General features: G+C 43.7%; 4 protein-coding genes across 8 annotated transcripts; 1 reads left to right on the top strand and 3 right to left on the bottom strand.

Moving 5' to 3' along the window:
• Positions 1-35: 35 nt before the first annotated feature.
• Positions 36-14,273, bottom strand: LOC136433463 (putative N-acetylated-alpha-linked acidic dipeptidase). The gene is made up of 18 exons (XM_066425699.1): positions 13,978-14,273; positions 13,204-13,357; positions 12,830-12,958; positions 12,234-12,359; positions 11,886-12,066; positions 11,348-11,438; positions 10,913-11,008; positions 10,273-10,358; positions 4,102-4,221; positions 3,588-3,670; positions 3,352-3,415; positions 2,993-3,060; positions 2,617-2,708; positions 2,268-2,358; positions 1,824-2,076; positions 1,293-1,374; positions 1,083-1,175; positions 36-604 (listed from the first exon to the last, which is right to left on the bottom strand). Exons 1-18 carry the CDS (start codon positions 14,202-14,204, stop codon positions 412-414), a joined length of 2,229 nt encoding a protein of 742 aa, XP_066281796.1. The 5' UTR covers positions 14,205-14,273; the 3' UTR covers positions 36-411.
• On the bottom strand, positions 4,218-8,043 carry LOC136433470 (uncharacterized). The gene is made up of 2 exons (XM_066425709.1): positions 7,955-8,043; positions 4,218-7,588 (listed from the first exon to the last, which is right to left on the bottom strand). Exon 2 carries the CDS (start codon positions 7,082-7,084, stop codon positions 5,480-5,482), a length of 1,605 nt encoding a protein of 534 aa, XP_066281806.1. The 5' UTR covers positions 7,085-7,588; positions 7,955-8,043; the 3' UTR covers positions 4,218-5,479.
• A 1,418-nt stretch (positions 14,274-15,691) lies between the features above and the next one.
• Positions 15,692-18,635, bottom strand: LOC136433480 (hematopoietic prostaglandin D synthase-like). 2 transcript variants are annotated; one of them, XM_066425725.1, is made up of 5 exons: positions 18,500-18,635; positions 17,554-17,646; positions 17,036-17,148; positions 16,598-16,693; positions 15,692-16,314 (listed from the first exon to the last, which is right to left on the bottom strand). In XM_066425725.1, the coding sequence occupies exons 1-5, from the start codon at positions 18,633-18,635 to the stop codon at positions 16,150-16,152; spliced, it is 603 nt and encodes a 200-aa protein (XP_066281822.1). In that variant the 3' UTR covers positions 15,692-16,149. The 2 variants fall into 2 exon arrangements, with proteins under 2 accessions (XP_066281822.1, XP_066281823.1); XM_066425726.1 differs by lacking the exon at positions 18,500-18,635 and adding an exon at positions 18,313-18,432.
• LOC136433476 (retinol dehydrogenase 13-like) lies at positions 18,499-21,933 on the top strand. Of its 4 annotated transcripts, none has more exons than XM_066425721.1 (6): positions 18,499-18,608; positions 19,316-19,456; positions 19,784-19,975; positions 20,227-20,508; positions 20,911-21,142; positions 21,281-21,933. In XM_066425721.1, exons 2-6 carry the CDS (start codon positions 19,378-19,380, stop codon positions 21,378-21,380), a joined length of 885 nt encoding a protein of 294 aa, XP_066281818.1. In that variant the 5' UTR covers positions 18,499-18,608; positions 19,316-19,377; the 3' UTR covers positions 21,381-21,933. The 4 variants fall into 4 exon arrangements, with proteins under 4 accessions (XP_066281818.1, XP_066281816.1, XP_066281815.1 ...); XM_066425719.1 differs by lacking the exon at positions 18,499-18,608 and adding an exon at positions 18,737-18,844; XM_066425718.1 differs by lacking the exon at positions 18,499-18,608 and adding an exon at positions 18,759-18,868.
• Positions 21,934-22,352: the final 419 nt, after the last annotated feature.

Genomic DNA, 22,352 nt, shown 5'->3' with positions numbered 1-22,352 from the left:
TTGACCGAACTCTGCTCTTTATTATATATCTTGGACACCCACTACAGAACCAACAAATTAACAACACAGTATCAACACTAGTAGCTCTTTTAGTTTATATATGGATATGTCAGGTTCACCTCTTCCCAATATAACTCTACACACCCTTAAAGCCACTCGCTACTTGCAAGCTTAAGTCTATTTCAAAACCTGTGATTTCTTTGGGTAAGAGTAAGACACTGAACACATCCATGTTTCACACGTCAGTTGATTGCTCACAATTAAAGGAAACGGAGTACATTCAGGAAGGTTACTTTTATGTGGAACGAGCTTTGCTGTCTCTGCTTTTAGTCAACACATGCATCTGAATCAGAGAGTCATTTTCAATCCTTTATGAAATGATGATCCCAATACAGTGCTGTCTACCTATAGCTAGAACAGGTTGTTGACCAAAGTGCTGGCTGCAGACTGTACAGTAAAGGTGGTGACCGCAAGCTGCTTCTTCACGACCTCCCATCGCGCTGCCTGATCAGCAGCGTTGTCGATGTCAAACAGGGCATCAGCCAGCCCAGGGAAGGACTGCCCAGCATAGGTGTTAACACTGCTTGGGGCAAAAGCCACATGTCTGCAGGGCAAAGCATGTAAGCAGAGCTGTTAATTCACATGTCCATGCAACTATAGCCTCTACCAGGCTCCAGAGGCAGCTGGAAAGAGTAGCACATTGACCAAATAGACAGATAACATGCCAGAGGAGTTAGTCTACTATAGGGGAACAGTTTGCCGCTAGGATGGCATATTGGACCCTCTCTCTGTAGCTGACTCCCTTAGTATACTATCTATTTGGCCAATTTCTACTATTTTTCCAGCCATCCGCATGGCCTGGTAGAGGCTAATGCAACTACTCTGCTGTTGGTGTTTACTTTAGTCATCCAAAATTTAAGTACCTACAAATGGCCAATAATCTTGTATCACCATATTCTCATCTTTGAGAAAATAAACTAGTTATCACCCTCTCAGAGCTTGATCACTTTGGATGAACAGATTACCACAATGCCTTTACATCTGTAGAGGCTTGGTTTACAGATGTAGACTATCTAGATTACCTGAACCACGGTCTATCAGGCAGTCCCAGTGGGTCGATGAAGGCACCCTCTAGCTTCATGAGACGATCGTTCACAGCACGAACTGTAAGGGGACTGAAGCAGTATGGAATCTTTGTGTTACCTGTAGCTTTACCAATTTACCACTGAAGATAGAGCAATCAGTAAAAAGACATAAACTTAAAATGTACTTTTTCTTTGGTCTCCACTCACTTTGATTTGTCCACACTTCCAACGGTTTGGTGGAAAGTTGTAGTAGCCCTGGTGAAGTTTGCTATTGCCGACTCAAGGTGCTCTGTATGGACACATGGACATCTTCATTTTGTGCTACTGATGCAGGGAAAGGACACTGTCCCTTACAGATTATGAGAAGGATCTGAGCACATTTCTTATTACCTAGCCGTTTGGTTCTGATCTGTGTCATTCCAAAGAGCAGGAGGCCTTTCTGTGCAAACTCATGGTCCACCTGCTATTGTATTCAAAACATTTTTGCATGGAAAAGCTGTGCGAAGGATAATTCAATCATGAATGCTGGTCATACAGTCAAATCTAATGGCTCTACTGTGAAAGACGACTTTATAGCTTTTAAAAACAATTTCACTGGCCAACTGGGACTGCGCACTAACATTCGTTTCTAGTTAGACTATATTGGAGAAAAATTAATGCTGGCCTCCGACTATGTGCTATGACTAAGTCAAAGAGGTGTAATGCGACCCTGTCCGTTTGCCTGCAGCTCAGACTGACCTAAGCCGATATTTTGCGCACTCAGCCTGGAGCCGTGCTCCTGTCGAAGCTCGTCCATCATCTGCTGCAAAGCCGTGGCGTAGTCGCGCACATCCAGCGGCAGTACCAGGGCGTCCGCTAGGATTACAGCCATCTCCCCCCACAGCCGGCCCACCGCCTGGTGAACGGTCCAGTCAGGATCGATGAAGCGATCTTGAAGATCAAAGTTTTCGTAGGCGGAATGGTACAGGGGATATGAGGTCACACCTAAGGCCTGTAGAAAGAATGCAACTTTTCTAAACTGGCCAGTAAAAATAATAAAACCTCACAAATGTGCAGGGGATCTGGACGGACGCAATTGCCAGATGCCTCTATATGAATGGTGTAGGTTGTGTCCATTTGTTAGACCCTAATTTTGTCTAAAAGATTTTCCAAACTTTCTCAATACATCTGTATACAACTTACGGGGTCTATGTCGCTTCGCATGCTGGATGACGCGATGCCGGCATGCTGGAAAAACGGTGCGTAGTCACTCCCGGCGCCCAACTTGTTGATTCTTGAGGAAAAGACACATCATTTTGCTAAGGTACATGTAATGCATATTTTTGTCTATGACCAAACAACTACAAAATATCCACAAAATAAAAGTGAGAGCTAACTAAAACAGCACACAGCAAACATACATAATATTAGTGAAAGAATTAACTATCCCAGACTTGTTCTTACGTATAGTCAGTATATTGTAAAGTACTAGTATAGTCAATTACAAGAGGTGGGCAAAAGTCTTAGTCTCCATTTCAACACATGAACTCACTTCGGACGTGTGTCGGGATTACCCTCCTCCTCCGGTCGCTTCATCCGCCACGTGTCATACAGCTTTTTGCTGGGCTCATACGGGTCCGGCACCTGGGATAGAATGTTGAAAAATAAAGGTTGAACTTGCATCAAAAGTTGATGTAAGGAAGCCTTCCACACGACAACTGTCATAAGTTCATAAGTACAGACAGACACAATGACGGCCTCGGCAGTAACGTTATAATGTTATAACATGGCACCATGACTGTCGCTTGCGCACAATTTTGATAAACAACGACAAAGACGAACATATATCTTAATCTATAGGTTCACAATGAAACTTCCATGAAACGGTCTTTTTTATAATCAACGTCATATATCTACAGCATCGTCACCTTTTTCGACGCTTCTCGTATCATGCTGTGCAGGAGTGGGCTTGCCGCCACCGACAGTGAGAAGTTTCCTGGGAAAGACGATATTTATATTAGAACCAATCGCGTACAAAAACCTGATTGATTATCACCGACATAGTGTTTTGGTGTGTTTTTAAACAAATTCGCAATTTGGTAATTTTCATAATTAGTCCGATCTATCTAAATCGCGGTCGCTCTTTCAATGGCTCTTCAGTGGCAAATTGCCAAAGTGTTAATGATAGTCCCAGATTGGTACTACACGCTTGACTTTCATTTTTCCGTGTATACTTAACTAACATACATGTATAAATGCAATCATAACTCTTAATTCTACGTCTCACCACTTGCTACAGAGTCACAGTTGAGGTACGCTACCGTCCGTTCTTGAAGACTTCTGATATAATCCTGAAAACCGAGACGAAATCATTAATATTTATATTTTTCATCACTTTGATTCGATACATGATACATTCAACTTGATTCAAGTGATTCAATCTATGCTTTGCTTAATATATCACTTTCAGAGCGATGCGAAAGCTGCCACGGAAAATCAGATTATTCTCTGTGAAGAGGCTACCTCTACGAACTCCCCAGAGCCGATCAGACCCTCCTCCTCCGCTCCCCAGCTGCCGAACACAACAGTGCGACGTGGTCTCCAACCTGGAAAATAACAAGAGCTTCTTAAAAAAGCTGGCCATACGACCTCATTGTGGTGGGGATGAAACGGTTGAAGTATAGTTCATGTTAAAAATAACTAAATTGCACAAGTGCAGTGTTAAGTTTTATTCAGTTTTGTGAAGTTTGGTATGAAATAAACTGTTTTCAAAGACAGCTTCAAGAGAGTTTTTTTTAAAAAGCTGACTGGGGCGCATTTGGAAGAAATGGAATGAAAGTTTCTGCATAAAATGTGCCAATGCCTTGAAAATAAAAACGTGGTTTTCTTGTAAAACTCACACGTCCTATTTTGTCCTGCTTCCTCTTAGATATTCTTCCTAATCGACCATTCATTTCTCATCTTACTTTTCGCTGAAGAAAAGAAAACAAAAAAGACTGCTAGCCTAACAAAATGAAGGTTGTGAAACCGTTCTTACCCTCCCCCTTGAGTTTGCCCATGGCTCTGGCGAGTTCCAGCAGCACGGCCGTCCCGCTGGACGGGTCCACGCCGCCGTACACCCAGGCGTCATGGTGGTTCCCCACAATCACGTACCGGTCTGAAACATTACATGTAGCGCTACCAGTTATCGTGCGCTATCAATTATCGTCCACTTTGGGTCATGCGAGGTGGACTATGTAAAAGTCAGTTCCCATGAGCAATAAAGAATGACATACGTATGATCCTTAGCCATGACTCTCCCCTACACAAAAGAAATGAAATGGGTTTACATCCAGCGACAGGACAGAATAAACTCCTGAATTCATAACAACAAGCTACCTGGAAATGTCATGCATGACGTATTCCATATCTAATTCGACAACGCACACAACTCACACAGCTAGTACAGTATCTTTTACAAGTAGCTGACATGAAACCTTTCTTTGACATCTATCTGTGGTGGTTCCATATTTACATATTTGGGACATCAAGTCTTACACGTATATCTGGGACAAAAGACTCGAGAACAATGATATACACACAAATTGTTTTATATTACCTGTTTGTTAACGTTTGTAAAAGGAAGTAAGATTCCATGTCTTCGTCTCATAAAATCCCAACATTGTTTGCCATAAGAAAAGCAGCAACAACTATATAAACAAAACATAGCTAGTCTATATTATCAACAAATATGTCCTACAAGTCTTAATGCACTATGTGCTATTCACGCTACAATATCAATAATATTGCCTTATAGATTTAGATATATAAACATGTTTTTAAATATATATACATCAAGCGCTATTTTGCATAATTGATTAGGAAAGTTTATGATCCGCTGTACTCTATTATGGGACTCTGAAACACATGGCATATGAAAGAGATGAATATCAATAGATGTCAATTATGCAAATGAATTCCCTCATTTGCATAATTAATGACAAAATGCTATAATTCCATCATGGTCAATGATGGGATTTCATTCTTGCAGCATTAGGAAGTTAAGTTAATTTTGGCATTATCAGACATAAATCATGCATATGATGGTCTCATTTACATAATTTATGAGAAAATTGTACACCATCCTTTTTGCTAAGATAAGTCTTTCATACTTGTACTATTTGGGTAGAGAAGGTGATAAACTGATATAATCTATGCAAATGAGGTCCTTACTTGCATGTGATCTATGAGTTGTAAAAACGAAAACACTAACAGAGACCGCCGTCGCCATGGCAACATCTTTTTACGTTGCCAATTTTGTTGTTCTTGGTCAGAAATCCTTTCAGATAAATGAAATGTAGTCTGTCTGGCGTGAGTAACGATTGGTATGACGAATCTTAACCCGTGTGGTCCTCGGTTGTGGCCTTTGACCTTTTTCATCTGTCGTTTGCGACATTTTCAATCATGGCCTGTGTCTGCCGGCCTTGCATTGTCTGTGACGTGTCTTTCTCTTCTATAGCCTGGGCCTGTTCTGTCCCGCCTTTAGCCTGGCCCTGATCTGTCCCGCCTGTGCCCTGGGCCTGTCCTGTCGTGCCTGTAGTCTGGGTCTGTCCTGCCCCACCTTTAGCCTGAGCCTGTGTAATAGCCTGGGCCTGGCCTGTCCTGCCTGTAGCCTGTCCCTGCCCTGCCCCGCCTGTAACCTGGACCTCGCCTGTTCCACCTTTAGCCTGGACCCGGCCTGTTGTGCCGATTACCTGTATTGTTATCGTAGTGTCCGGCGAAGCCTCGCTCTTCCGTCTCCATAGTCTGCAGTTCCACCATTGTTTGCAGCAGATCATCTTCTTTAGTTGGTCGCGAAAGTTCTTCCCGACAAGAGCGTAGAGAAACGGGTTGGCCACGGAGTTGAACATGGCGATGGCAATCACCCAATCGATTGGCGCCTCCGTCTCGCTTAAAACAAAACGATGAATAAGAAAAGAAACGATGTGGAAAGGAAGCCAGGTGACGAGAAAGAAAACTGTCACAACGAACACCATGAGAAAGGCCTGGTCGTCTAATCTAGTCGCCCTCACCGCCAAACGGCGAGACTGCCTCACCTTGACCAATATCCGGACGTACAGAGGAATTATTATGCAGATGGGGAAAATGTAGAGGAATAGAAAGGTCAAGAGTACCATGACAAAGAAGGGGTGGCTGGCATCAGATGACTCAATCTTTAACAGTACACACGAGGAGGTAGTATGCAGACTAGTGCCTGTGAAGGTCCAGTCGTTGGTAACAATGTTCCTGGTGATCGTGTCTATAGCTGCAGCCAGAGCGGACGCCATCCACACCAAAGCACAGGTTTTTCCCGCGTGTTTTACCGTCCCGTGTTGTCGGCTACTCAGGGGGTTTGTAATCGCCTTGTGTCGCTCCACAGCGATGACTGTCAGCAGGAGGATGCTCGCTGAGACCAGGAAAATCGCGATGACGCGGCTGACGTCACAACTTCGCAGGAAGGTCCAACCGGGCATTTTGTAGTTCAACTCGGCCTGTTGTAGAGATGGAAACATCGCAGCGCTTAGGTATGGCCACGTGCAGTTTTCTGCCATCATGTATTTATCTACATAAGTGGTAATTTTTCTAATTGTGGCTATAGAGTTCAGATCCTCTTCGAATTCCATACAGTAACTCTCAAACATTCTTTCTCTTTCGGCATAGTGCCCTGTGCAGTTATCTACAGCCATAGACGGACTTGTATGATTTGTAATATTTGTATTTGTGGAGTTCAGTTCGTTCCAGATGTTGTTGCAGAAGTCCTCCAGCAGTCGGAAGTTCATCGTTTTTCCAACCGTATTTGCAACATTGGACTGGATTGACTGGATTAGGACGAGGAGGCAAAAGGCGAAGTCGGTTGCTGCCAGGTTGGCTACATACACGTTACATGCCGTCCTCATGGCGGGGTAGCGGGCAACGATAAACAAGATGAGCAGGTTCGCTAACATCCCAACAGCAGAGATGCAGCAGCGAGAAAAGCTGGCGATATAGTCAAGGTCAACCATTATTTATGCTGTCCAGGAAGTGCTTTGGATCATCACTTAGCACAGAGTTAAAACTTTGTTATGTTAGGTCACAATCGCACCGGTGCCCGTGTAGTCCCGAAGACACAAATTTGTCCCGGTGGACTGCCGGACACCTGAAGGGTACTTCTCGGTGTTCTCACGATTAGCTCACGGTGCCTATTTGTTACCGGGTCCCGCGTTGATTTTAACTGCGTGGTAAAATTTCCAGGGCCCCGGCCGTGCCCAAAAATAGCCCAGTCGCCGCAGGGTGTCCCATGGGGCCACGGAGAGCTCACGCCCGAAGCGCAAAAAAAGCCCTTCAACTACCCGGCGGGGCAACTTTTGCCTATTGGAACCTAGGCATAAGCTGTCGCTCTGTCAGTGTTGTATAACTATGTCTCGGAGGTGGCCACACTGCGGCGGCCATTTGCAAATAAGCGACGGACGCCCCGTTTGTTCTTGTGTTGCGATCTCGCTACTCAGAATCGACTCTTGCAGTGATATCTGAAAAATAAAGAAGAATTATAGTTTAGATGAAACACAAAATGTATCCCTCGGCTTCTCTGCTTTGCGATATGAAGAAAACTAAAGAATTAGCAAACTTCAAGGAGGTTGAAGGAAACGTAATATTCATTTCATGCGGCGTTAAAGGTAAGTTTGCGAGGGGAGGTGTGAAAGGGACTGGCCTGATAGTATCCACCTTTTTATCTTATCTCTTCCTTAAAAAGCACCTTCGTAGACCTAAGGAGGTTCAAACCTTTGATAGAACCTCCTTGGTAGACCGCAGGAACATGTGTCACGATCAATGTCAAGAAGACGTACGGCAGGACGGAAACCAAGATGGCACTCGGCCTCGCAAACGCTACTCACGTCTCGACAGGGCAGACGAACAGAACGGCCGTGGTTTTCGGCAGAAGGGGACCAACTGTCGCTGATCTTCGGCTCCCTGGATACTGGTACTGTACAATCGTGACACAAAAGCTTGTCGAGGCTTTCGAGAAAAGACGCTGTACGAAGTAAGCTACTAGAACTGTAGTAGCTATAGTTTGAGATATCGTCTGTACTGATAGTACAATACATATGACTCTTTGTGTAGTTTGGAGCCTATAGGCTGCCATGGCCATGGGGTTTCGAGTTTCACTACGCGATGCCAATTGCAACGTATTTCCATTAGATCTGCATTCGAACGCTTGATTAGTCTTACTGAGTTACATTTATGATATTGAATATGAAATAGCATCTGTTAAAAGCCTTGGGTAATATCGTCTTTATTTCTTGTAAATGAAATAGCTAACAATGCGTGACACCAAATAAACTTGGCTCCTAGGCATATTTTTAGTGGCCAAGTGTAGCAGACACGCTTGTGCTTGACTGAGTTGGTAATCCCGGGGCTGTCACGGATGCCAGGTAGTCACGGACAATGCGTGACTGACCGGTATGAAGATGGGGAAGCTTGACAAAAGGTTGCCTAGACCGACAGAAAGGGACGTATCAGTACAAATATAGTTCGCAAGTAGTTTACCTTCTTCCCCGCTTTGTGGTTAAAATCATTTCAAAATGTCTGATTTGTACCCTGTAATCACTAACAACCAACCAAAAACCGCTCAAAGCCACCACTAAAGTGGCCAATTTCACGCCCGTGGATATTAACAATCCATGGTCTTGAAAATAGCGCCAAAAGCTTATTTACATTGATACATCAATAAGCAATAAGTCTTGTCACTAGTATCTTACAGACTGCAACTTACCTTTATGACGTCTGGGTGCAATGTTGTGAGTCTGTAGAAGTCTTGTCTGTGAAGTGTGAACGCCTGGCAGTTTGGGGAAAGTTTATGCGCCTCTTCAAACTTAAGCTGTTCGTAGAAATGGTGAAGTATACTGACGTCATGGGAGTGAAAATAGACCGCTTACGTACGGGGCTCAAACAGCCAAAGTGTAATGTACTTATCTTCTTTTCCTGCACATGCGCCCTAAATGCACAAGCCATTTTAAACCTTATCAACAGGGACAGTGATGGGAGTTACGCCGAATTTAACACATACTTGCCGGCAAACCACCCGATTTTAAAATAGTTCAGTAGACAGTTAGAATAAAACTGTCAGAGGAATCCGCACGTCTCCTCCTAATTCCAGATGTTCATAAATGGTAATGTTATAATAATATTAACAAGAGTCCTTTGGACACAAGCCTCCGTGAAGTAATTATGGTGTTTGCGGTGTGGCTGAGGTGTTTGGTACCCTATTTAACTGCCGACATGCCAAATGTCAGACAAATACATCAAAAGGATCTTGATTCATAGGTGCGAAGACACAGACCTAGAAATAAACAAGTTGTCAAAGTATGAAAGTCTCATCTTAGCAAAGAAGGCTATTGTAGCATTTGCTCATAGATTATGTAAATGAGGCCCTATGGAATTACAGTCTTTTCTTATCAATTATGCAAATTAGATCTTCATTTGCATAAGTGATATCTATCAATAGTCCTCTCTATCTCAGATACAGGCAGATACAGGCAGTGTAGGAAGCTGCAGCCTAACATCTGCTTGGAGTCGTTAATTGAAACCACGCACCAGACACTACGTGATGCAGCTATTCGAAGGACGACACACCACCCAATATCTGCTTAGCACAAAACCTCCCCGACAGCGCACAGCCACAAAACGTTACGGCCTGTCTCAAGATAGGGGTGCTTTTACAATATCACATTAACGATAAAAGCACGTACGGTGTAAAAAAAAGACAACGTGCATCATCACGCGCAACCGAGCGGACGATATGCCAAATTACATACCAATGCAGCAACGGAATCGTGAGTTGTAGATGCGAACGTGCGCACAACTCTATTCCTTATACTCCTTCAGGAGGTGACCCTCCTTCCCGGAGTGATGACGTTTTTAATGCATCGGACGATAATGGGCAGAGCTACGTTACTACTATATTTTTCTGTGTTTCTCAATGCACATTTTGTTACATGTAACGTTAGCCAGATTTTCTTCGTTTCATTTGATATAGCATGGATATAGATTACAACATAGTAAAACGGCGATGTCTGTATGATACTGTCTACTAACTATCGATCACCTTGTGGCTTTGCGGGCGCATTGTCCACTGTAATTAGGTAAATGAAGCAAGAATAACTACACTTCAAAATTATCGACGATTTCTGTACAGCATGTATTGTTTTCTGACCTGGTTCGACGGCTCCTCGGATGGTGCCGATGACATTGTATGTAGTCCGCACCTCCCTGTCTTGGTTTACCACAAGTCGTACTGTCCTGTGGAAATGATTGTTGCTGTTCACCTTGAGGTGTCTAGTGCCACATAGGTCAGCAGGTTTCCTTGCCGTTTCTGTTGCAGGGTATATTTGTACAGGGAGGGGTTGCTAGCCCAACATGCTCGAACACAGAAAGAATCCCCATTTTACGTCCCTTCCGAAAGACGGGTGTAGCTCCCACCGAGATGCTCTCAGTCCCGGGATTTAAACCGGGGCCCCCCAGTTACCCACTAATTGGAGCCATGAGCTCAACTGTGTGGCTGCTACCTGTTGAGCTATGTTATAGTGACATCCCTTTAGAGAATGGAAAGAATTACCGTAGAAAGTCTTAAGCTTTGAGAGCAAAAGTTAAAGTTTTCTTCTACTATATTCTTGTCGGTGTTCAGGAGATATGTGTACCCAGTTCCGGCTCAAGAACGTGCCTCTGGGCCATACTAATCACAGAGGGGTGTGGTAATAGTCAGTATGTCGATGCGCTACTGAATTTGCTAATTTTGTCAAGAGTAACTTAGATTTATTTTGTCTGCATAGCTATAGATTTAGTATCATTTGTACCTGCTACTGGTCGGACCCGTATAACCTGGTCCTAAGTGGTAGGTAATATCTAACCCTCCCTGCCAGTCAAGGGGAGCTTCGGGGCCTGCCATATTCCTGAAAAATATTATCATACATGGTGTTTTTTTAACGTTATATAAGGTACAACGCGTATAGATAGCATGGATTTTAAAGATGTTTTACATAGACATTCTACTTTCGACAGCTAAAACTAATACAGCTCTTCAAATGCTTTTGAGTAGACCACGGAAAGCACTCGAAGTAAAAGACTTTTACTTCAGTGTGCTGCGTCCCAATAGTGACAGATGAGATTATGATATCGTCTACCGTGTCGCAAACTGCCATGAAAGTGCCTTTATATTGCTTGAGTATACAAATAATTGCCCGTGTTAAAAGTGATACATTTTTGCCTTAGATGTTCAAAGGCAGACCCACCTCAGTATTTCAACTGCAACTCCGTAGCTGATTGGGTGTACGGGAATGGTCGGAAGGCCTGCATCTTGTTCAGGTAACCGATAGGCGTACTCTGTCAACACAATTTGTTAATCACGATTTATTGGAAAGGTCAGTCATGATAATCACTCTATCTCGCAACCAACCACTGCATGTGAGTTGGAGAGACGTGCTCTGAAGAGATCATTTTGTGAGACCTGTTCAATTTTACATCGCAATGCGCCACGATGTTCTCATCTCTCTCGATTGTTCTCTCCCTCTCCACCACTAAGCTAACCAAATGATTCTACAACCGGGCATCTTTTCCTCTTGGTAATAAATAAGATCTAGACAATGTAGCTACATCTGGACAAAAATTTCGTGTTGGTGTTTCTCTTCTTTCTTACGACCAATCCTTTTGGGCAGGGAATTATGAAAGACACCGACCATTTACTGATTACTCATTAAGACAGCGATAAACGGTATTTCCATATATGGGGGTCTCTATACTACTGACTACGAGAAATGAAAGAGACCACACCATTAGCTGGATAAAAAGGCGTCAGGACGTCTCCGTTTGTGCCCTTGACCGTTCCCCGCTGCACGCCCGTGCTCGGCATCATCCAGCCGTCCGGCCAGACCGCCATGCCGGGCGCCACGCACTGCTCAGGGTCCGAGTACAGGATGAGACCGGCACAACCAAACTGACCAGCCTGATTAACCTGGATAGGATGGTCACAACAAGGTAGGCATTATTCGGGAACAAACTACATGTGTCTTCATGGGCAGCTAGGACCCTCTTACAAAGCCAGGGGACCGAGCCAGCCAAACACTTTGAAAATGTATGGAGTTCATACAACATGTCTTGTCAACGGAACCCGCTACTAACCTTGTCGCCCCTGAATATCTTGCCATATCTGGCGATGCAGACCTTCCCAGCCACGTCCACGCCCAGGTCCCGCACCAACGTTTGGAAGTCTTCAGCCCGGGCAAAGTTTACATACACCAATTCACCCTACAGCCAAACGGTATAGTGAGAAAATTACCTGTTGGTAAAAACAGATGTCCTGTCTTCAATTATATTCCAATACTGCCCTACTTTCCTTTAGAAATATCGTCGGTTTTGTTACTACACAGTATGGAAATCTGTCAAACATATTTGACTTTCATTACAGAACAAAACAAAAGAAAACAAGGCAATCAAACATGGCACACTTCATCCCTTTACCCATGCTGCTTTGCAGCCCTTCCAATCCCATAGCAAAAATAGCATAGACAGATAGACGGATAGACAGACAGACAGACAGACAAACAGACAGACAGACAGACAGACAGACAGACAGACAGACAGAACAATACTTCACTGCCTTGGCATGGTGGCATACTACGGGACTACAAGACCTCTCCGTGACAGCAATTTCCATAGATATGAAACAAATCCATCTATTTGTATTATCTAAATACAGATGAAGAGCTTAATCACACCTGAACTTCTCCTGACCCTGAGTAAGCGTTAAACGGCGGTTCGGCCTCGGGATCGTCCACCCCGGCCTCCTGCTGCTGGGACTCCACCACTACTGTGCCGTCAGACTCCAGCAGAGACACGCGGCTTAACTAAGGTTTGTTATACAAGAAAATATTTCTTAAAGACATCCGGAAAAAGTTTGAGCGCTCAATGTCACATTACAACAGCATGGATGGCCGGTACTTCATTTGTAGTTATCACTAACTTGTATCGCAAGATTAAGTGTTCTGTACTAATACAGGAGCTCTGGTATCCGGTATATAGGCGTTTAGTATAGGACATGGATTCATAAATGTGCAGATATGTATGTGCAACACATGGTTATGTCTCCTACCCTGTTGGGATCCCTGCTCGGGTATGCCAAGAGCACGTCGTACGGGACCAGCCGGGCGGAGTCGAACCCGTACTCCAGCCACCTGTCCCGTAACAGCTGGGCCACCCCCAGGTCCATCTCCTTCCCGGCTATGTGCGGGCGGGCCGTCAGCTCCCTTGGATTGTAATAAGTAACGTGCCTCTAATCAGACATGAATCGGTTATGTTTTTTTCAGACTGGCATGTTAGAATTTTTTCAAGATTTTTCTCAGACTCTAAACATGTCATACACGTGATACCCTAGATAAGAAATATTAATCGCTGTCAAACCTCTAATTGTTACAGCAAGGGAGTGACCAGGAGGGCAAACGTCTAAATATGCCTGAGACAACCTCTTTTCAGATCTTGACCAAGGTAAAGTTGACACAGTGCCATAAAGCGACAAATGGTTAAATTTCAACTATCGATCTCTTTGCCAGTGTAACGGACTCCTCCAGACTGTTAAAATTCTTACTACATGTACGTGCTGGTGGGCGTGGGACTATGAATTACTTGGCAAACTTGACCCATTATAATTGCATTGGGAATTTCTCAACCTATTGAGACAAAGCCCAAACATAGATCTAAGAAATTGGAACACACTCGAAAGACTGCACGGTAGCTGAGTAGGTGAGCGCATGATGACCGCCTACATAGCTAGTAGTGACTGGGAGTAAGCGTTCACGTTGTATAATATGATACAAGCGTTGTACCTGCTACTAATCACAAAGCTTTCACCACAGAAAAAAACACAGACCTCAGGTTCTCCCTGATATTGTCGGGCGTGACCTCACGTTGTAGCCGTGCTGCGATGCTCGGGTCTCCCTCCCGTGTCAGGGCCGCCGACCATGGCGTCGCGCGTTTGGGAATGGCGAAGTAGCCGATGATGATGCCAAGCACGAGGCCGAACAACGCACATCCTGTCCCCAGGAGTAAGAAAGGTCTTCTACGCACGCCTCTGTATCCAGACGCGTTCTCAGCCATGATTGTACCTCAAGTTCCCTGGCAGCTGATCGTCTGGAGGCTAGTCGTAAGGGCTAGTCCAAAACTTGAAGGTTGCCGGGGCCCGGAAGAAATCGAGGGAACGACGAGTTGCCCCATCCACTCTTTTCAGGATGTCTTTATTTCCATATATATATATATATATATATATATATGTACCACCTTAATCTACTTAACTCCTCTAGTCATCATGTGACAGTATATACAGAATGATCATATTTTTGCTAGCCTTCATCCCTACTGCTAAATGTTTGGAACAGTCATGAAACCTTTGGACTTGTGAGGGTACTGAACCTGTAGCTAAATAATCTGACAAGGTTACAATACTGTCAATTCCGTAATACGGTTTATATTTTGACTACATGATATGAATGCGTGTGAGGACATAGTGTGTATAAAGTGAATGTCACTTTACTTATAAGTTAAAACCAGTACTCCGGGCTTTGTGTCCTGATGTTGTGCTCCGGTGGCGATAACCAAACATCACTTGTCAATCGTTAACCAACAGTTCGGCATGTTCACAATAAGGTCTCAAGGCCACCACCAAACGCTCACTGGTCTATGCCCCATGCAGCGATCCCACTGACAATTTCTACGCAACTATAGACCTGCGCTCCATGCATTATCGAGTACTTAGGCCACAGCAAGTTAATTTTATGGATGACATTAGCGCGCTCATTAATTTTCGCCTGATTTCGAAAAAAAGAAGATTTTTTTTACCCTTCGGCAATGGTCAACATACCGAAAATAATACAATATGTCGCAAACAACAGTCAGTTCTATCGCAAAAACGTTCTAGATGCCATAAAAAGGCATTTGCAAATGTAAAATTGTGAAAACTTTGTACAAATGCGTTGTACAATTATTGTGTATGCAAGCTGTAACAAGATTGCTCGTCGTCACGAACTTACAGGAAGACACTGTGCAGCCCTCATGACAAACTTGTAATATAGTCTGTAATTTCTGTGCCAATATCATCAACAACGTGTAATCCGATATGCTCAAGTTCTTGAATGAAGGTCGTGATATCATATTTTGTTGCTTCAAGTCTTGTTTAACAAGATTCATGATCTAAAAATTTGAAAATATAGGAATCTTGTTTTTTTTGGCCCGCCTTGTTTTTTTCCGCCCTATCTCATTAATTTTGGAGTCTGCAGAGGATGTCATCCATTAAATTTACTTGCTGTGGCCTTATGAAAAGTAAAGGCAAAGTGGGCAACCTCAGACTGGGGACGAAGCATGGCGCTTTTTCGTAAGGTAGTGCACTGCGGCTTCGCTACGGCTCGCTTATTGCAGCCAAGCACACCGAGCACCCCTACTCTTCTCTATAACTGTGTTGTTCTTTACGTACAGAGGTTTGACCAGCTGGGTTTGACGTATTTCTATACTGAGTGAGATATAAGCGAGGAAAGGTCACCTCAAGATCTACCTTATCATATTGCATTAACGATACGGATAACTTCAACGACGAGCATTGAAGAATGTTCCCTTTATTTGGAATACATATGAATCGAAATGTTGAATCTTCTTATTGCACAACAGTGACAACACATTTCTGAACTGTATTCGTAACGGATGTAAGCAGTTTCGTGTACCACTTGGGGGACATGATTCTCGTCCCATTTGATCGATTCCGTCAACGTGCCTACAATTGTTTCAAAAGTATGGTAACATCGTCAGGACATGACCATTTTTTTTGCAAGCACACTTTGGTGCTCTTATCTTCAACTTCAGCTTGCTTAACCCCCAGATAACCCCGCGAGGGGCAAAGTAGGGGGGGAAATCTGGTACCCATATAATAGTTCCCATAACACCCCTCCCATTGATTAACCGAAAAGACCCAAAAGATTTACATGTAGTCCGTGATTCTATTCAGTCTCATGAATGCCATTCCCCGGAATGCCCGAGCAATGACGTTCCTACACGATCAGTGTGGAGTATCGGGGCGCTTGGCGAGCCAAGTAGCAACCCCCTCGTTGGCCGTGACCGTGTCCATGACCTTGGCTAGTTTGGGGAAGCCGTCAAGAGCGCCGGGCAGCACCACGAGGACCTTGGACATGACGTCATAAAACACCAGGTCGGCCCATGTCAACTGTAAAATAGATTGAAAAGATTATGGGCCTTCTTAGGCAGAAAAGATACCCATAACCGTTACCATCCAGCAACAAAAAGTTACACAGCGTTCAACAGTACAATGCTGAACTGAACAACTATGTCACACCGAAATCCAAACAAATATTCGTTGTAAACGTCTATATAATGTTAACATAGTCATGATAACTACGTCTCCTGATTACGTATATCACAGGTAATTACATAAGTAACTGATGTCGGATTAGTATGCGACTATGCGATACTATCACGATGATACTCACGCTATCACCAACGAGATGGCCATGTGGTCCACAGAGGTTTTCGTACTTGCTGAGGAAGTCGGGAGCAAAATCGGCAAGTTCTTTCTTGCACTCTTCCTGTGGTACAGGGCATTTTCGTGATGAAAAAATAATAAGATTATTTTTTTCAAAAGTTAGTAAAATAAATGTATTGTAAGCTGCATTCATTTCAATGACATCTGTGTCGTCATCACTATCACGAACAATGCTGATTGGTTCGGTCCATTCATTCTGACCCCATCATTTGAATTTTCATCTGTCGTAAAATTTATGTTTCTTCGATTAGTAATGAAACTTTCCAACGAGATCTACGTGTCATTCTTTGAAGTTTTTCTAATTACGATAACGCCAGTTCACACAGCTTTTGCCGCTATGAACACTTCTTTAGGCCACCTCAGAGTCCCACACGCGTACATGTACCTTCCTGTCCTCAGACGCCTTCCGGATCACCGCCTGCCTGCCCCTGAGGTCGTCTATACCGTCCACCAGCATGTCGGCCTGCGCTTCCTCCAACTTGGTCTTCCCCGCTAGACCTGGTGAAATGGAAGAGATGAAGAGTATGGCACCTGATTCTATCACACTAAAGCTTAATTTGTCGCTGGTATGTCTTTCAACACAACATGCAGTCTTGCACTTCAAGTAACTAAAACAAACAAAAAATCATTATGATAACCAGAAATTATTTTTCTTACTAGATATCGTCACAAAAGACTCACACTAAAGCTCAACTTGTCGTGAATGTGTCTTTGAAGTTGAACACAACATGCAGTCCTGCAACTACACTAAAAAAACTCATTATGATAATCAGAAAATATTTTCTGTCTAGATATCGTAGGCCTTTCGAAAAGGTCTGACCGTGACCGTGACCCAGCAGTGAGATTGTCAGGCTAGTTACTTGCAGCCGGTGTGCCAATATTCGATGCGCTTTTGCGACTTACCGGTCTCCTTGGCAACGTAGCGCGCTATCGCCATGCTCTGACACAGGGTGACCCCGCCCACCTCCAGCACCGGCAGCTGGCCCATGGGCGTGTCTGGAAAAGATGTCAATCGGTACTCTCCAAGCAGAGGCTCTGGCTGTTTTTCAAAACGTTTTCTTTAGGCGTTTTTGTCGGGCTTTCTATTTTGTCTCCCGCTTTCTTTAAGTCGCGTGGGCTGGCGAAATAAAGAAAATGGGACAAAATAGAAAGCCCGACAGGAACGCATAAAACACGTTAAAAAAACAGCCAGAGCCCAACCTCTACTTGGAGAGCAAGGTGAAGCTCTTGCAGCGAACCTCACAAATTATTTGGCGGCTTGACGGTTTCTCTGACGGTTTCTGTATTCCTCATCAATCACCATGTTTCCCTCTAATCACACATCCCTCTATCCCGTTCTCTCGATCTATGCCTACCTCTAGTCTGTATAACGCAAACTCCAGCTGTCCGGTTACAGGACGGCGAGCGGTCACAGGAGGCTTGATTGAATTCAGGCTAGCCTACCTCATTTTACGCTCTAAAACTAATTTCGAAGACCAATAGCTTCATGTCTTATCTACTTTCAACATCATATAAGGTATTCAGCTACTAAGATGCGGGTAGTCATTTACGGTAACCAAGGACCTCCTTGCGGTAACTGAGAACGTTTATGTTATCGATTTATTATCATGATAGAGAATCTGACGAAATGTTGGGTGGGTCCTGTAATGAAGACATATTTACTTCAATCAAGGCGATTTAAAACTTCCTTGCTCCACGAATGGTCCAAGCAGAGTACATGTAGCACTAAGAGTGACGTCATTTGTAGACTATCGGCTTTACACACATACACATCTCTCGCACCCCCCCCCCCCCCCCCCCCCCACCCGTCCAACACGCCAGCCCTCTGACATTACTCCTCATGACGTACTCGGCTTGAGATCAGGCCACTTGTCCCTCTGGATCCTGACGTCTTCATACTCTACCCCTGCAGCGGCGAACACAAGCCGGGTGGGCTCCGCGCGCGCCCTCAGGTTGAAGTATGTCAGCCTGTACTTCTGGGCCATACTAGGTACCTGTAAGTGCGCATGTCAACGGCCTGTAGGATGGTGACCTTTTGTGTTAACGGTGGACCGTATTACACAACGAGTAGCACCGTAGCTAAAGACCGGCCAGTTCTGTGTCTGTCCTGTCTACATTTCCCACCTCTGCAGTCGGCGACAACGACAAGTGTTCATCTTGGATCCTTCCGACATGGCGCGTCTTGCCAGACTTGGTGCGACTTTAGTTTTGGCGGCAGGTATTAAACGTTGGATAGCACCGGGTACATCACCCCCCTCCCCACAGTACCGTTACCCCTTTCGGGGTTTTGCATCTTTTGTCCTGGACCTAATTTGCATAATCAATGAGGAAGTTCTATGAAGTTCTATGCTTCAGGTGTTTTCCATGATATGACCTTACTGCATATGTAACCAATGTCAGGTCAAGGAGGTTCAGGTGGAACATTTAACGTTACAAATGCCAGTTATGCAAATATGGACATGATTTGCATAATCAATGAAAAATTGACATTTTTCATTTAATTGAGAAAAGATAGTGTAGGATTTCATCCTTGTGATATATGTAAGTTCTTCACTGTACATATTCAGGCACAGGTTATGTAAATGTGGATATCAATTGGAATGATTTAACTATTCATGGAGGTCTGATGTTTCAGAACATGACGGACATTTGTTTGTCCCTGCAGCTGTGCTGTACGTGCCAGTGCGCAGGTGGGCAGCTGGAGGGGCATGTGAGAGTCAGGCGAGGATGGACGGCAAGACGGTCATCATCACGGGAGCAAACACGGGCATCGGCAAGGTCACGGCCAGGGACATGGCAGAGAGAGGTAAGGCAGAGACAGGAGTAATTTTTAATTGTACTGTAGCATTGGTATATTTACACACACACAAAGTCAAGGTTAGCAGTTAAATAGCTGATCATGTTGGTACATTCAGTTGTAATACCTTTGACTTTGACGTTATTAAGATCCATAATCAACACCTAGAACAAAAGGTCATCTGTCATAAAAAAGTATATTGCATATCCACCTGTAATCCTGTTTCAATATTTACAATAGAAATTGTTTTCATTCATTCTTCTTCTTCCTTATTGATTGATTGATTCATTCATTCATTCATTCACTCACTCATTCAATTCTCTATTTATTCTCCAGGTGCCCGTGTCATTCTAGCCTGCAGAAGTTTGGAGAAAGCTGAGGAGGCTGCTAAAGAAATCCGCAGTCATTCGGGAAACAAGAATGTCGTCGTGCAGAAACTTGACCTGGCTTCGTTGGCATCAGTACGACAGTTTGCAAAGGCGGTCAATGATGCTGAGCCAAGATTGGATGTCCTGATTAACAATGCAGGTACAGTAAAAGTTCATAGGTCATAGTGTACTACAGTACTACATGTAGTATTATTACCATCATGTACTCTTTCTATGTTATTACTAAATTGTTTCCTTAATCACACAAAGCTTCCTTCACTGAAGCTGGATCCAAGTCTTCCAGCTTCCTCCTTACATGTACATAATAAAGACTGGTGAATTTCATCTGCATTGTGGTGTGTCGTGTCTTTCATTTGACTGTAAATCCCCACTATACTGTTACTGGTGCAGGTGTGATGAGCTGTCCCAGATGGGAGACAGAGGACGGGTTTGAGATGCAGTTCGGAGTGAACCACCTGGGCCACTTCCTCCTCACCAACCTCCTCCTAGACAAAATCAAGAAGTCCGCGCCCAGCAGAGTGGTCACGGTATCCTCTCTGGCACATGCTTTCACAAATGGTATTGACTTTGACGACATCAACTATGAAAAGGACCATAGTCCAGAGGAGTCTTACCGCAGAAGCAAGCTAGCTAACGTGCTGTTCTCCAGGGAGCTTGCCAGGAGGTTAGAAGGTAAAAATGCACATGCTGATATCAAAGCTGTTCAACAAAAATGATTATGTCAATGTTATAGTGCTAATGATAAATGCAGATTATGGATGGCACTTTGTGTGACTGCAAAAGAACCAACTTTTGGGTTGGGGTTGAGTCATGAAGGGTATAAACACTTGATGATTTTGAGGGGAAACTTCTGTCAATAACTGATGTTGTTATCTCTCTGGAAACGTGAAAAGGTGTTGTTTTTGGTGTGTCTGGGTGTTTGTGTCTCCAGATATTTGCGGTCAGCATAACATAAAAGAGCTGGTTTGTAAAAGAAAAAATGAGCTGGCCTGCATAAAAAACTTGATACTGTGATCATTGATATGGTCGTTACAGAGTGAAAATCTGTAAAATCCTTCTTTCCAAACTGCACAGGTACTGGGGTCACATCGAATTCCCTCCATCCAGGAGTCATCTACACAGAACTAGTCCGACATCGACAGGAAAGAATACGTGGAGTAGTCGGTGAGCAGCTTTCCAGGGTGGCCAATAAGATCATAGAAGGATTTGTTGGTATATTTGGAAAGACCTGTGAGGAGGGCGCCCAGACCACTATCTGTTGTGCGGTAGCTGAGGAATGGGAGAACACAACTGGTCTGTACTTCAGGTAGGTGTCACCTTCCTTGTTATTGACTTGTGTTGATATTCATGTTCAAAATTCCTGCCAATGTAATACACATTTCATCTATTTATCTATAATGTGATACACATAAAAGTGCCTAACATATCTGAATCCCCTGTGCAGTGACTGTGTGCCCAAGGAGACGTCAGCGGCAGGCATGGATGACGAGGCAGCCGCCAGACTCTGGGACGTCAGTGAGAAGATGGTCGGACTCAAGTCATGAAGTCACGCAGAGCATATTATGGGATGCAAAATCTAAAGCCTGCTGCTAGAGATTTAGAACCACAGATGATGTGACATCAGTGTTGTTAGAAGAACTATGCAATTTGTGTTTATTTGTGTGCTCATTAGAAGCTGTAGGTTGGAAAGTCAGCAAGTTAGGATCAATTTAATGTCTGAGGCTCCGTGTATTGTCAAGAACAGTGGAATTTGTACTTGTTTTTGGGTGTAGGTCGTACATAGTTCCATACTAAGTTGTAAGTTATACAACAGGTGAAATGTAGTGTTTATGTATTCTGGAGTATTTAGTTATTAGCATATGAACACCCAATTTAACAAATTACAACTGAAGTGCAATGTAGTGCATGTTGTTGCATTCAGGTTCCAATCATTAGTGTTCCTTCACTACTTTTCTTTGATGATGTAATAAAGCTGTTGTTATTTCCTCCTTAGAAATGCATCAGTTTACGTTATATTAGCTTTATAGGTTGCATAAAGAATACAACCTATGCTGCACATTGGGTTTGGCACAAAATAAAGTACTTCTGCAACATGGAGGTTACTGTTTTCTGTGTCCTTGTGTGAAGAAAACTCTCCCTCGTTTTGTTCAGTTTTTAAAATTGATACACAAAATGTAGTGGTAGATCTAGCTCCGTAAAACAGGTAGCTCGGTAAAACCAAGGAGGTTATATAGACAGGAGGAGGCTCTAGATTAGCGGCCTTTGAGCTGAGTTCGAAATCCGTGTGAAAATACAATTAGCATTGACGTGCTTGGTAAAACCTGTTCCAATCTAAAAGATTATTTTCAGACTTCCTTGCTTACTTTTATGTTGACATCATCACTAAAAAGATTGTGCCATGAACAAATGAATGAAAGTGTATGAAAAGCGCTGTTCTCCAAAATGATTAATGACTGATGACTCATTCACTTCATTTGGGCGAGTGACATGTATGTCAGTGACCGATAGGTCAGGTC

Source organism: Branchiostoma lanceolatum, chromosome 4 (assembly GCF_035083965.1).
Source record: "Branchiostoma lanceolatum isolate klBraLanc5 chromosome 4, klBraLanc5.hap2, whole genome shotgun sequence".
NCBI classification, from domain to species: Eukaryota; Metazoa; Chordata; class Leptocardii; order Amphioxiformes; family Branchiostomatidae; genus Branchiostoma; species Branchiostoma lanceolatum.
The sequence above is the reverse complement of the archived record's forward strand: the minus strand, read 5'-3'. Positions and strand labels throughout refer to the sequence as shown.